This window comes from Echinops telfairi, unplaced genomic scaffold (genome assembly GCF_000313985.2).
Source record: "Echinops telfairi isolate 266 unplaced genomic scaffold, ASM31398v2 ScPeMD7_22;HRSCAF=79, whole genome shotgun sequence".
In the NCBI taxonomy this organism is placed as follows: Eukaryota; Metazoa; Chordata; class Mammalia; order Afrosoricida; family Tenrecidae; genus Echinops; species Echinops telfairi.
The window spans coordinates 14853712-14865647 of record NW_022103919.1 but is presented as its reverse complement, the minus strand read 5'-3'; the positions used below and the strand labels follow the sequence as shown (position 1 = coordinate 14865647).

The window sequence follows — 11936 nt, the reverse complement described above, 5'->3', positions numbered from 1 at the left end:
TTACAGATGGACTTTGAGTCTCCACTCTGCACCCTCCGTCATTTACATTGATATGATTTTTTGTTTTGGGTCTTTGATGCCTGATACCTGATTCCATCGACACCTCATGATCACACAGGCTGGTGTGCTTCTTCCATGTGGGCTTTGTTGCATCTAGGCTAGATGGCTGCTTGTTTATCTTCAAACCTTTAAGACCCCAATCACTGTATCTTTTGATAGCCGGGAACCATCAGCTTGCTTCACCCATTTGCTTATGCACCCATTTGTCTTCAGCGATTGTGTCAGGAAGGTGAGCATCACAGAATGCCGATTGTTAGAACGAAGTGTTCTTGCGTTGAGGGAATACTTCAGTAGAGGCCCAATGTCCATCTGCTGCCTTAATACTTAACATGTAAATATATGTACATAGATCTAATTCCCTATCATTATATATAAATATATTTATATAGGTACATGCCTGTATTTAGACCTCTATAAATGTCTTTGGCCCCCTTGTTCTTTCCTCTATTTCCTATGAAAAAGTAGTATGTTTAAGTTGTTAACATACTATACTTCTGACTACTATTTACTTTAATCAATATGTTTGTAATTAGAGCTAACATTTGGTCTTTCATTATATTGCAAAATCGTGAAATTTTTGCATTTTTGAAAAATCCTCAAGAACTGTAAAGATTCTCTCTCGCTTTTCCTTCTCACTAATGGAAGTTGACACTTTTGAAGGAAGGGAACATTTAAAATGTTATGCTTTTAGCAGCAGCCTTGTATTACCGTTTCCAAGTGTCGGGAACTTGTTGACAAGGTGACGCAGCATGGGTGCATCTGACACTGCTTAGAGTGAGAGTTCATAGGGTAGGGTGAATGTGCAGGGCGAAGATTGGCCTCATCATATCACAGAATCATATGTCTCTTCATGAGTTAGTTATACCCAGCAAGATATATATCTTTGATTGGTCATTGACCGATAATAATAAAGTCTCTTTTTCAATAGACTGGCTTAGCAGCGTCACAACTCAAAGCCTTCTTAGATTTACTGAATATAGCAGACATTCCCTTTTAACCTTGATTTTAATTTATAGATTACTCAGTGTCATTTGGATAGCTAAAACAGTTGCCACGGTAACTCCAAGGGCAATCAGATTTCTTTCTATTTGCATGTCCATGTAGCGATGTTTTTATGTGGCTTGGGACGACAGGGAAATACTGAAGAGAAAGGGTTTGCTCCACATGAACACATGTCTGAATGGCCCCCACCTGTTAACAGAGCAAGTCAAGTCGGGGAGAAGCAACCTGGGGCTTCCTGTTACTCCTACCTAAGCCTCTCCAGCAGCATTAGCAGTATCAACTTGATCCCATGCACTGCAGCTTATAATTCTTAACGTGCAAGACAGGCACATTGCATCCCTTGCATCAACTTCTCACCAAGCTTTCCTTTTTGTGCACCACCCTTATTTCCCCAGAGCTCTACCTGAGTCCTGAAGATTTGAAAAAGCTCCACGATTTTGAAGAGCAGTGTGTGGGAGAGTACTTCCACGAGAAGGTGGAAAGCCTGCACTGCAGTTGTGAAGAACAAATTCGGGTGACATCAGGAAGGTAAACGATATCGTTTTCTTTATCCTCAAATTGCTCTCAAAACCTCATTCGAGAACTAAATCTTCTAGAACATCCCCAAATCAGGGTGTTTAGAAGGGTAGAACATTGCACTTCTAAGCGAAGAGATTTGGGTTCTCAAAAATGGAAGCATTCAGTAACACATGATACACTATTCATTCCATATGCATGTTTATTGAGCACATACTACGTTGCAGACACTCTTTTTGTTCCCAGGGATAAGCGGTTAGAAAGAGGCAAGCATCCCTCTCTTCAAGGACTTATATTCTGGGGTGTGTGTGTGTGTGTGTGTGTGTGTGGTGGGGGTAGAGGGAGGGCAAAATGTAAGCAAGTAAACACATTATTTAGTCTTAGTTACAGAGCTACGGGGAGAAATAATGTAGCTTAAGGGAGTAGGGAATGAGAGAGGAAGTTGGATTTCACTTGGACTCTTGGATAGCACAGTCCAGGAGAATGAGCAGGTGACCAGGGAGCAGAGACCAGAAAGAGAAAGAGAGCAGAGGAAGCCAGGCAAAGACACTTCATTTGCATGGTATGCTATAGTAACCTCAGTTGATAGTCCATAGTCACTTTATTTGTTTGCCATACTGTCCAATCCCAGGCCCAGATCAAAAGTATCAAATCATATTGTTCACAGTTTACTCAGGAAATGTAACAAGCCCAAAGATGACCCTTTGGAGTTTAAGGGGGAAAAAAATCTCTCATGCTGTCTTTCCAAGGAACCAAGGCAAAAGATCCGGTGAAGGAAGGCAATTCAGCCCCCCTCAACTGATGGATTGCATCGTATTTGGTTGCATTGTGGAAGCTACTCTCACCAGCTTATTTGATCCCGTGTGGCTGCTACATCTAACCGGTCCTCTGCCGGTTTGACCTCCTGTGGTGGCTTGTGGGGTGCTGTGAGGCTGGAAGCTCCGTCACTGGTATTTCAAATGCCAGTAGGGCCACCCATGGCAAACAGAGTTCATCAGGGCTTTCAGGGTGAAACACACTAGAAAGAAAGGCCGGATGATCTGCTTGTGAAAATCAGCCACCAAAGCCTCCGTGACCCACAGACTTGTCTGAGAGGTCACTGCACTTCGCTTCCTTTGGCTGGGTGCTCAGGGGAGGCCGAGTATGAGAAACGGACGGACAGCATGCGAAGTAAAGGAGAGGGTCAGCGAGGCAAGAGAAGCCCTCGGAGAGAGAGACTGACACAGTGGCCACCATGGTGGCCTGGAATAGCCTGACTCACAGGGCAGCACAGGACCACGCAGCATGTCCATCTGTGATGCAGAAGGTTCCCCGACCGACAGCTCCAGGACAGTCACAGGACTAGTGCGTGGGCTTACTTGATAGACCAGGAACCACTGCCTAGTCAGGTGGACACCTCCACCAGCCATCCCAGGACCGTTAGAAGATCTCTTCATGTTTCCTTTGGTGAAGTTGAGTTGACTTCAACTCATAAGGACCCTATGAGTGGATCTGACCCAGGAGGTTTCCTAGACAGCAAACTTGTATTCTTACAGAATTAAGTGAGTTGTGAAAGTGGGGAAAGAAGAGAGCTTGTTAAGGCTGTTTACAGAATGTAATTTGCTTCTGTATTTCCAGCACTGGCTTGTTTTTGACCCTAGTCGTAAACCAACATTTCCCTTCTAGTCTGTGGAGTAAGATGTGGTGCCGTGTTCCTTCACATTCCGCACGTTCGGATATGGCGTGTTTGCCAAACGCTGCCTTGGAAAGGAAAGTGTAAGTGCTTTACCATAATGCACATAGTGACTTGAAAACAGAGTTGTGGTTTTAGAAAGTCGCATTGTTGTTATTTCTTTTCTTTCTGGTTTTCCGGGAACTGTTAAGTGATAGCGAAGAACACCTCTCAGAGGGGAATGTTGGTGTGATTATTTCATGCTCCCTGGTACTCTAGTCCCCAAAGACCTTGCCCTGTATAAGTTACTGACAGGTACTAGAGGGCAGTGGCTAATGACGTCCACCATGACGCCAGACTGTCTGGGTTTAAAGGTTGACTCTTTTACTAACCAACCATGGCATTCTGACCTAATATTTCTTCTATGGAAGAGTCAACATTTCTGCTTATTTCCTAGGGTCGTTATGCGAATTAAATAAAATTGTATGTGTAGGGACTTTGTGAAGTTCCTGGCACATAGTGAGCACTCGGTGACTATGAGGTTGATTATAATTACCTTTGTGATCATCTCATTTGAAAGACCGAAGACTTAGGATAAAACAATAACCACCCCAATCTTCTCTTCACTCTCATCCTGGCTCAGATGAAATAAAAGTGATAAAAGATTTGATTGTACATGTCCTAATGACTGAAAAGGTAGATTGAATTAATGTAGCCAGTGGTCTAGGGACAGAATTAAAATGTGTTTTGTAGGACATCACAGCTCTAGAAAATAAGTGTCGGTAAAAGCAAGAAGGCCCAATTCTAAGGGTGACCAGGTTATTTGCCTAAGAGGTTTCCATTGTGCTGTGTTACCTGTTGCCGTGAATAGTTGCTGGTTTCTATTGTATCCATTTTACATGAGGGCTGCTAATGGAATTTAATGAGTCTCCATTTACGGCTGTTCAGATTGCACTGTTTTTGAATTAGACGAACCAGTGAACTGGTGGAGCGGTGCTAATTAAGCGTATTTGGAAGAGAATAGACATACGTTTTGTTCTCTCTCCCGTACCATCGTTGCCAGTTCCAGGGTTGCTGTTTCCGGAGGGTCGGGAGCTCTCATTAAGCTTCTACTGAGTTATAGCAGAAGCAAGGAAAGAGAGGACTCTGCCTATATAGGGTGCGATACAAATGGAAAACACTACGCTCTTTATTTTTTAATACCTACCTACAAAGCTCCCCAAAAGAACTGGAAGCTCTTTCAGTCCACGTGAGGAGACGCGTTCCACACAGGGAAGGTCTGGCGCGGCTTTGGACAGCACTGGATGCAGTATGAGGTGTTAGGCAGGGTAGTATAGTTAGTACTTCATTTGCTCCTAAAGAAGAGTGGGGGCCATTCTTTATTTCTCATGTAGTGGTGTCCAGAGGTGAAACTACTGGTTCGATTCACTTCCCCTTGTTATTTACTTCATTCTAGTTGATCAAAGGTTTTTATTATTGAGGAATTTGAAAATATCTTCTTTTTTCCCTCAAAGAAGCAAATCACAGAAGAATGAAGAGGAATAAAAGAAGGGACATTCTCGAAGGTTGCCTTAATGTGCTTCATTTAAGAAAAGTAACCGAATGATGAGTGCGTGCACGTACGCAGCGGAAGCTTTGTGTGTCTGTTGCCCTCATGCGGATCGGTAGCTGGACATAAAATCTTGGGATAAAGCTTTCAAAATAATTTACAGAATTGTTTCAGGAATTTTATGAGTATAGTTCCGTTTGGAATTTGGGGAGCCTATTGAAGCCGTAGACTCGGAGCCTTGTTTGTTTTTTGAATGTCTATAAAGTCCTTCCCATCCCTCAATTACATATTTGATTCTTGATTTTGTTCTCAACATTCTGGTCTCTCCCTCAGGATTTCCTTTCCCCATAAAAATAGCCCAGTGCTTGCCTAGCAGAGTTATTAGAATATTTGTCATGCAAATAACTGAGTGAACACAGGGTGATTAATCCAATGACTAGCGGGATGACTGAAAGGAAGATGGAAAGGCAGTTTGATGTGCAAGAGAGGAAGAAGGACTGGAAATGTAGAAGTGTAACCTTTTCTCTTTGGGGTGTGTCTGAGTTACCTAGTGATGCTGGAACAGGAAAACCACCGTGGGTCACTGTAACAAACAGAAATCATTCTCTCACAGTTGAGGAGGCGAGAAGTCCAAATTCAGGGCACTAGTTCTAGGGGAAGTCTCTCTCTCTGTGGACTCAGGGATACTTCTTTCCATATCTACGGAACTCGCTTTGTGCCTTAGCATCATTGCTCTCATTCTAGGAGGTTGTTTGCTCAGGAACCCTTGGTCCACAGGTCGACACCATTCCTGGCTATTCTTTCTTGGTGGTTGAGGGCCCTGCTTATCTGCTCCACTCTCTCTTTTCACCGCTGGTATAAGCAAACACCCTGCTCCATAGAAATTCCCCTTACATAGGTTCAGGGCTCTTATCTGAGTAAGGAAGGGTGTTGCGTCCCACCCTAATCCCCTTACAATGGCTCGACTTATCACGTCATGGAGGGTGATCACATCGTTTCATAAGTGCCAGTAAGAATCACAGCTGAGGCTGAAGAATCACCTGTGGATGAAAATAGGACAGGCAGAGAGTAAGGCAGGTTATCATTGACTTCATGTTTATAGTTTTTCTCTCTTCTCTCACAACTAGGGTTACAGATATGGACTTTCAACTGAAAGAAATGAACGAGAAAGTGTCTTTTATAAAGGACTCCTTAATGTCGTTGGACAGCCAGGTGGGACACCTGCAGGATCTTTCTGCACTGACTGTGGATACCTTAAAAGTTCTTTCTGCCGTTGACACCTTACAAGAAGACGAGGCTCTCCTGGTTGACAGAAAGCATTCTACCGGCAGAAAGGCTCCCCACAGCTGGAGCAATGTTCCCTGCGCAGAAGTTCTGGGGAGTGTGAAGATGACTACGGAGAAGAAGTACCGGTTCTATAGTACGCCCCCTTCTTTGCTACAGAGACTGGCCAGAGACCCACACCCTCCAAGGGCTCAGGGGAGGCCCCTTCTTGAGATGACAGATAGCCTGCGACAAGCTCCAAATGTAAGAGGCGGCCAGAAAGAGCAAGAAACACACAATGGCATAGCTACTTCTGGGATGTCTCTCAACTGGCAAGCACATGCAAGATATGGCCATTTCCTCCTGGTCCCTTCTTATCTGAAGCGAACTTCCTTTTCTGCAGAAACGGATTTGTCACTGTCCAGACCACCTGTGGAAGCCGGGGCAGAGATGCTGACACCAGAACGGGTCATCCAGAGTCAGGCTCCCGTTCATCTGAGTCGGCAATTGTCTCAGTCACCAGTTGGCTCAGACCAAGAGTTAATAGCTGAACCCACAAAGCAGTATGAGCCTATCACTCAGGTACCAGCCACGCACGATAAGAGGGAACACGTCCTGCTTCCTTTGCGTTCCAAACCTGCACCCATGAAAGCAATCTCCCTTCCTTGCCAGGTGGACAGCATGCAGACTGGAGGTGGATATGTGAACTGGGCCTACTCAGAAGGCGATGAAACTAGTATGCATAGCACCGAGAAACAGTGGCAAACCTGCTTACCCTTCCCTCGTAACCGGGACTCCAGTCAGAGTGGACCCTGCCAAATGCACAGTCAGGCCCAATCCCTATCCGAGAACGCAGCAGCGCCGGCTCAATGTGGTGATTGCTCAGAGGTGGGGTCATGGCTCCAGCCGAACTCTTCCTTTTGGATGAGTCCTCTCCGAAAAAGAAGCAGGTCCCTCGTTAGGAACCATAGTTTCAGATTCCACAAAGAAGAAAAATTGATAACGACCTGTAAGATTAAAAGTAAGACGTATGCTCTTTTTTTTCCCCCAACTTGTACTAAAACTACATTGCTCTAGGTACTTTTTCTTAATGATTCTCCCTATTCTTTCCGCCTTTTCTGTAAAACAACATAGTTTATCCAGAGAGACTGAACCTTATACATCATTTTTTTCTCACAGAAATTTCACACTTCTCTGAAATAGGGCCATCAGCATGGGTCAAAGAAAAAATGCTAACGAAACCCAGGAAATTATCAGGGGAAAAGAAGAAAGCCCCGAGACTGCAGGTGCCCGTAAGTCTGCCCGTATTTTTATATTCTGGGTACTCGAGGTCCTGGTCTAGTTTGGCTGGTTTTTCATTAATAAAAGTTTCATAAACACAAAGTAGTGTTAGAGTGTTATGAGTTTAGACAGAACATTTAGAATTATCAGAGTGGATTTACTATAATTTATATGTATGTTCTTATATGATGGTTTTGGTTTTCCTTCAGTTTTTAGTGTTGCAAAATGAACATTTGTGTACAGGTCTTTATGTGGACGTATGTTCTAATTTCTCTGTACCTAACAGTGGATTCTTGGGGTCTTATGGTAAGTGTATGCTTATTTATTTCAGTGGATGTTAAAATATTTCCCGAAGGGGCAGTACCTTTTTTATATTCGCACCAACTCTTCCATGTACTTACCAACACTCAGGATGCTCGGTCTTACATTGTACACACTCTAGTCGACGTGTAAGGGGTCCCAGTGGCAGTGTCGTGGGTGTCAGGCTACCCACCTACACGTCAGTGATGCATCTGCAAGGCCAGTCCCTCTGCTCCCATCAAGACCGATGGTCCCAGAAATCCTGTGCACTGCTGCGATTCCATAGCAGTAGGTTCGTCGACGTGGAGTGGTAGCTCATGGTGATTTTCATTTGTCTGGTGATCAGTATTGTTCAGCATCTCTTCATCTGCTCAGTTTCTCTCTCTCTCTCTCTCTCTCTCTCTCTCTCTCTATATATATATATATATATATATATATATATATATCTTTGGTGATAAATATGCTCAGATTTTCATGTTGAAATCTCGGTGGTTTGTGCTCTTACTAAGTTGTGTGAGTTCATCATACATTCTAACTATACGTTCTTGGTAACATATGCGCTTTTCAAATATTTTCTCAATCTATGGCTTGACTTCTCTTTTTCATAAATGTCCTTTCATTTGGATGGAATCGTGTTTTCCCGCCTTTTCCGTAAAAAGATATGCTTTGGGTGACATATTAAAAAGTGCCCAGTTGCAAATCACTCTGATTTTCTGCTGTGTTTCTTTTAGAAGTTGCATGGTTTTAGTTCTTACACGAAATGTGCAAACACCAGGGTTAGGAAATCAAGTGGGACGAACATAGTGGCATTTCACCTTGAGTAGAAAAATTCAAGCCTCATGTTACAATATGGAAGATGTCTCTGGGCAAAGATATTGATTGATGTGCGAAGCATCAAAGGAAGGAATACACAGATAACTATCAAAAGATAAAAAGGTCACCGTTTACCCATTTCACCAGTAGCATATGAGGAACGGAAGGGACTCCAGTCCTCTCCAGCCTCACTGAAGGACTCCCACCTGAGAGGTTCAGTGGCTACATGCCGCTGGGGAAGTGCCAAGCAAAAGGGAAGACGGCTACCTCGCCAGCCCTTCCAGTCAGGGCTGCTGCAACAAAGTGTGTATGTGCATCAGCGAGCAATATCATTAATACCACACACAAGTAAAATTTTGCTGAAGAGAATTTAACAAATGACCACAGCAGTGCATTAGCAGTGAACTGCTAGAACTTCAAGCCCGATTCAGAAGAGGACTTGGACCGTAGGCTACCATGGCGACATCAGATAGATGTTGGCTGAGAGCAGATCATCCCAGAAAGGTGTTGACTGTGTTCTATTCACTAGGGATAGTATTAGACTGTGTGGATCATGATAAACTGTAGGTACCATTGTTAAGAACCGTTACTCTAGAACCCTAGATTGTGTTTACAGACCAACATGCTCTCGACCCTTCAAGGCATGTTACCTTCTCTAGGAGAAGTCTCTTCTAATATGTTGAAAGTCTGTGAACTGAACTTTCGCGACCCCCACTTCCGGGAGCATTTGGGTTGTACTTTTTTCAGGACAGTTTTGTTTATTCTCCTGGGAGTCTGTGGCATAGTCAAGATTCTTGGACAACACAGTATCTTAGAGGCAACAAATCCTTTCCAGTCTTCCTTATTTGGTAACCAACTTTTGCATGTGATCGTTGTTCAAATAAAACAAGGGATGTTGCATAAATCAAAATCAAGAAAATATGTGGCAGGCTTGTATCTTTTCAGAATACTTTATCCAATCTGAATGCTGAGCAAATAATCCGAGAAGCTGGACCACATCAGAGGAACGCAGCATCAGGATTAGAGAAGTGCTCATGAACAGCCCAGGGAATGCAGACGGCTCAAAGACGGCTTGTTCAAAGTCAAGAGGACTTAAAGTACTTGCTTATGAAGATCAAAAAGCACTGTCTTCCCCTGAACATAAAGAAAACACAATCCTCACACGATCCTGATAAACAGAAAACATCGAAGTCATCAAGGATTTCATTTCACATGGGAGGACCCACAATTAGTGTCCATGGAAGCAGAAGTCACGAAATCAAATGACATATTGCACTGCACAAACTTGCTGTAAACACCTCTTTCACGTGTTTCAAAGCAAGGTTTTCACCTCTAAGACGAAGGTGGACTTGACCTAACCCTTGGTATTTTCGTTTACTTCCCCTGAATGCAAAAGCTGGTTAACAAACAAGGAAGACTGGAAAGGATTTGTTGCCTTTAAGATACTGTGTTGTCCAAGAGTCTTGACTATGCCACAGACTCCCAGGATAATAAACAAAACTATCTTGGAAAAAAGTACAACCAGAGTGCTCCCTGGAAGTGAGAGTCATGCAACTTCATTTCATGTACTTTAGACATATTATTAGAAGGGACTTTTCCTAGAGAAGGTAACATGCTTTGAAGGGTTGAGAGTCAGCATAAAAGAGTACGGCCGTGGTGAGATGGAGTGACACGGTGGCGTCAGCAATGCCGCAAACATAACAAAGTGGGAACAGAGCATGTACACCTGCTACAGATAAGAGCTCTCGACACCCAGAAGCCAGGACAGATAAGCCCTCAGGACCAGTATGGAGGGTGGCGATATCATGAGGGTAGGGGGGAAGGTGGGGGGAGAAGAGGGAGAAAGGGGGAACCGACGGCAATGATTGACGTACAAACCCCCCACCCCCTGCCTCCCAGGGAGATGGACAACAGAAATGTGGGTGAAGGGAGACAGCATTTGGTGTAAAATATGAAAATGAAAATTTAATAAATTATCAAGGGTTCACATGTGTGGGAGTCGGGTGGGTGGAGGGGCGGAGGAGCTGATACCAAGGGCTCAAGTAGAAAGAAAATGTTTGGAAATGATGATGGCAGCATCTGTACAAATGTGTTTGATAAAATTGATGCTGTCAGAGTCCCCAATCAAATGATTTATTTAAAAAAATAAAAATAAAAACATAAAATGAGGATGGTGCTGTACTGGGTAGTGTTTGTTTGGTTTTCTCTCTCGTACATAGGGTCACTATGAGTCAGCATCTAATAACAGCAGTTCTTACATTTATATCTAGATTAATTTTGAGTATAGAATTCATTTTTGCATATAATGATAGATAAGGGTTGAGATTCTTTCTTTCTTTGGACTACAAACTTCACGTTTTCCCCTTTCTCAAAATGGTTTACTCCCGGCACCATGAACATCACCCGGGAACATCTGAGATTGCAAAATTGGCCCCCTTCCCTGAACCAGAACCCTCAGAGGAGTCCAGCAACCTGTGGTTTCAAACAGCCCTGTTAATTCTGGCGCAGAATCAGATTTGACCCACACCCTGGTTCTGAACCCGGGCTGCAAATACAAACCGTGCTGATGATTGAATGGCAGGTTTTGGGGTTTTTTTTTAAGCTTCCCAATTGATGATTGTGTGTTGGGCTGCTAACCACTAAGTTAGTAATTTGAAACCAGCAGCTATACTCCTCAGGAGAAAAATAGGGCTTTACTCCCATAAACAGTTACAGTCTCCCAAACTCACACACACACTTCTACTCTATCATCTAGGGTCTCTATGCGTCGGCATTGACTCGAAGACGGTGAGTTTTTTGGTCTTGTTTTGGCTTTTTGAGATCATTCAGGTGTGCAGCCAGGGTTGGCAACCGTTGCCCGTTGCCATGGTTCTTCCAGGAATATGACTGAAAGTGCCTTCACGTCTCCTTGTGTCTGCCCACTGAGAGCCTTGCCTTCCAGGTCATAACCGTCAGTGGCTGCTCGCAGAGTGACCAACCGGACGCCGAGCCGGGAGGAAACAGCGTCTCCAGAGGAGAGGACGGCAGCGAGAACTGGCTCGCAGTGTCTACCTTTAGTCACATAAGTATGTCACTGCCTCCAATCTTGGGTTCTGAATACTTTGGTGGCGTTTTCTCAATGCAGGGTCTTTAGATCCCTGGTGGGCTCTGTTCTTGCTGCAAGAGGAAATGAGGGACAAGGCAGTTGATAACACGTCTGAAGAATGGCCTTTTCCAATTTTTAGTTTTTTTAAAGGGATGCATTTTCCATTTGTTTAATTGAATCGTAATTAGAACCCAGAGAGAGAGAGAGACAGAGACAGAGAGAGAGAGAGACTTAGAGTCTCCTACTGTCAGAGCGTTGAACCTGCTCAGGGTGTTTTTCTAGAAAACATCAATTTAGCAGATTTGTGGAGAAAGGAAAAGAGTATTGGTCCAATTTTGTAAATTCATAAGGTTTCTAAGAATATATCAGGGTCCTAGGAACCCCGACACACAACTCATTGGGTTGAGTCATGGTTG

At 43.8% G+C, this 11936-nt stretch overlaps 1 protein-coding gene across 1 annotated transcript in view; it reads left to right on the top strand.

Moving 5' to 3' along the window:
• Positions 1–11936, top strand: part of TRPM6 (transient receptor potential cation channel subfamily M member 6) — a 103729-nt gene that overhangs the window by 48964 nt on the left and 42829 nt on the right. The window contains exons 14-18 of the mRNA XM_045288587.1: positions 1458–1590; positions 3244–3333; positions 5906–7062; positions 7221–7333; positions 11377–11500. Coding sequence (XP_045144522.1) covers positions 1458–1590; positions 3244–3333; positions 5906–7062; positions 7221–7333; positions 11377–11500 — 1617 coding nt within the window. The remainder of the gene's footprint in view (positions 1–1457; positions 1591–3243; positions 3334–5905; positions 7063–7220; positions 7334–11376; positions 11501–11936) is intronic.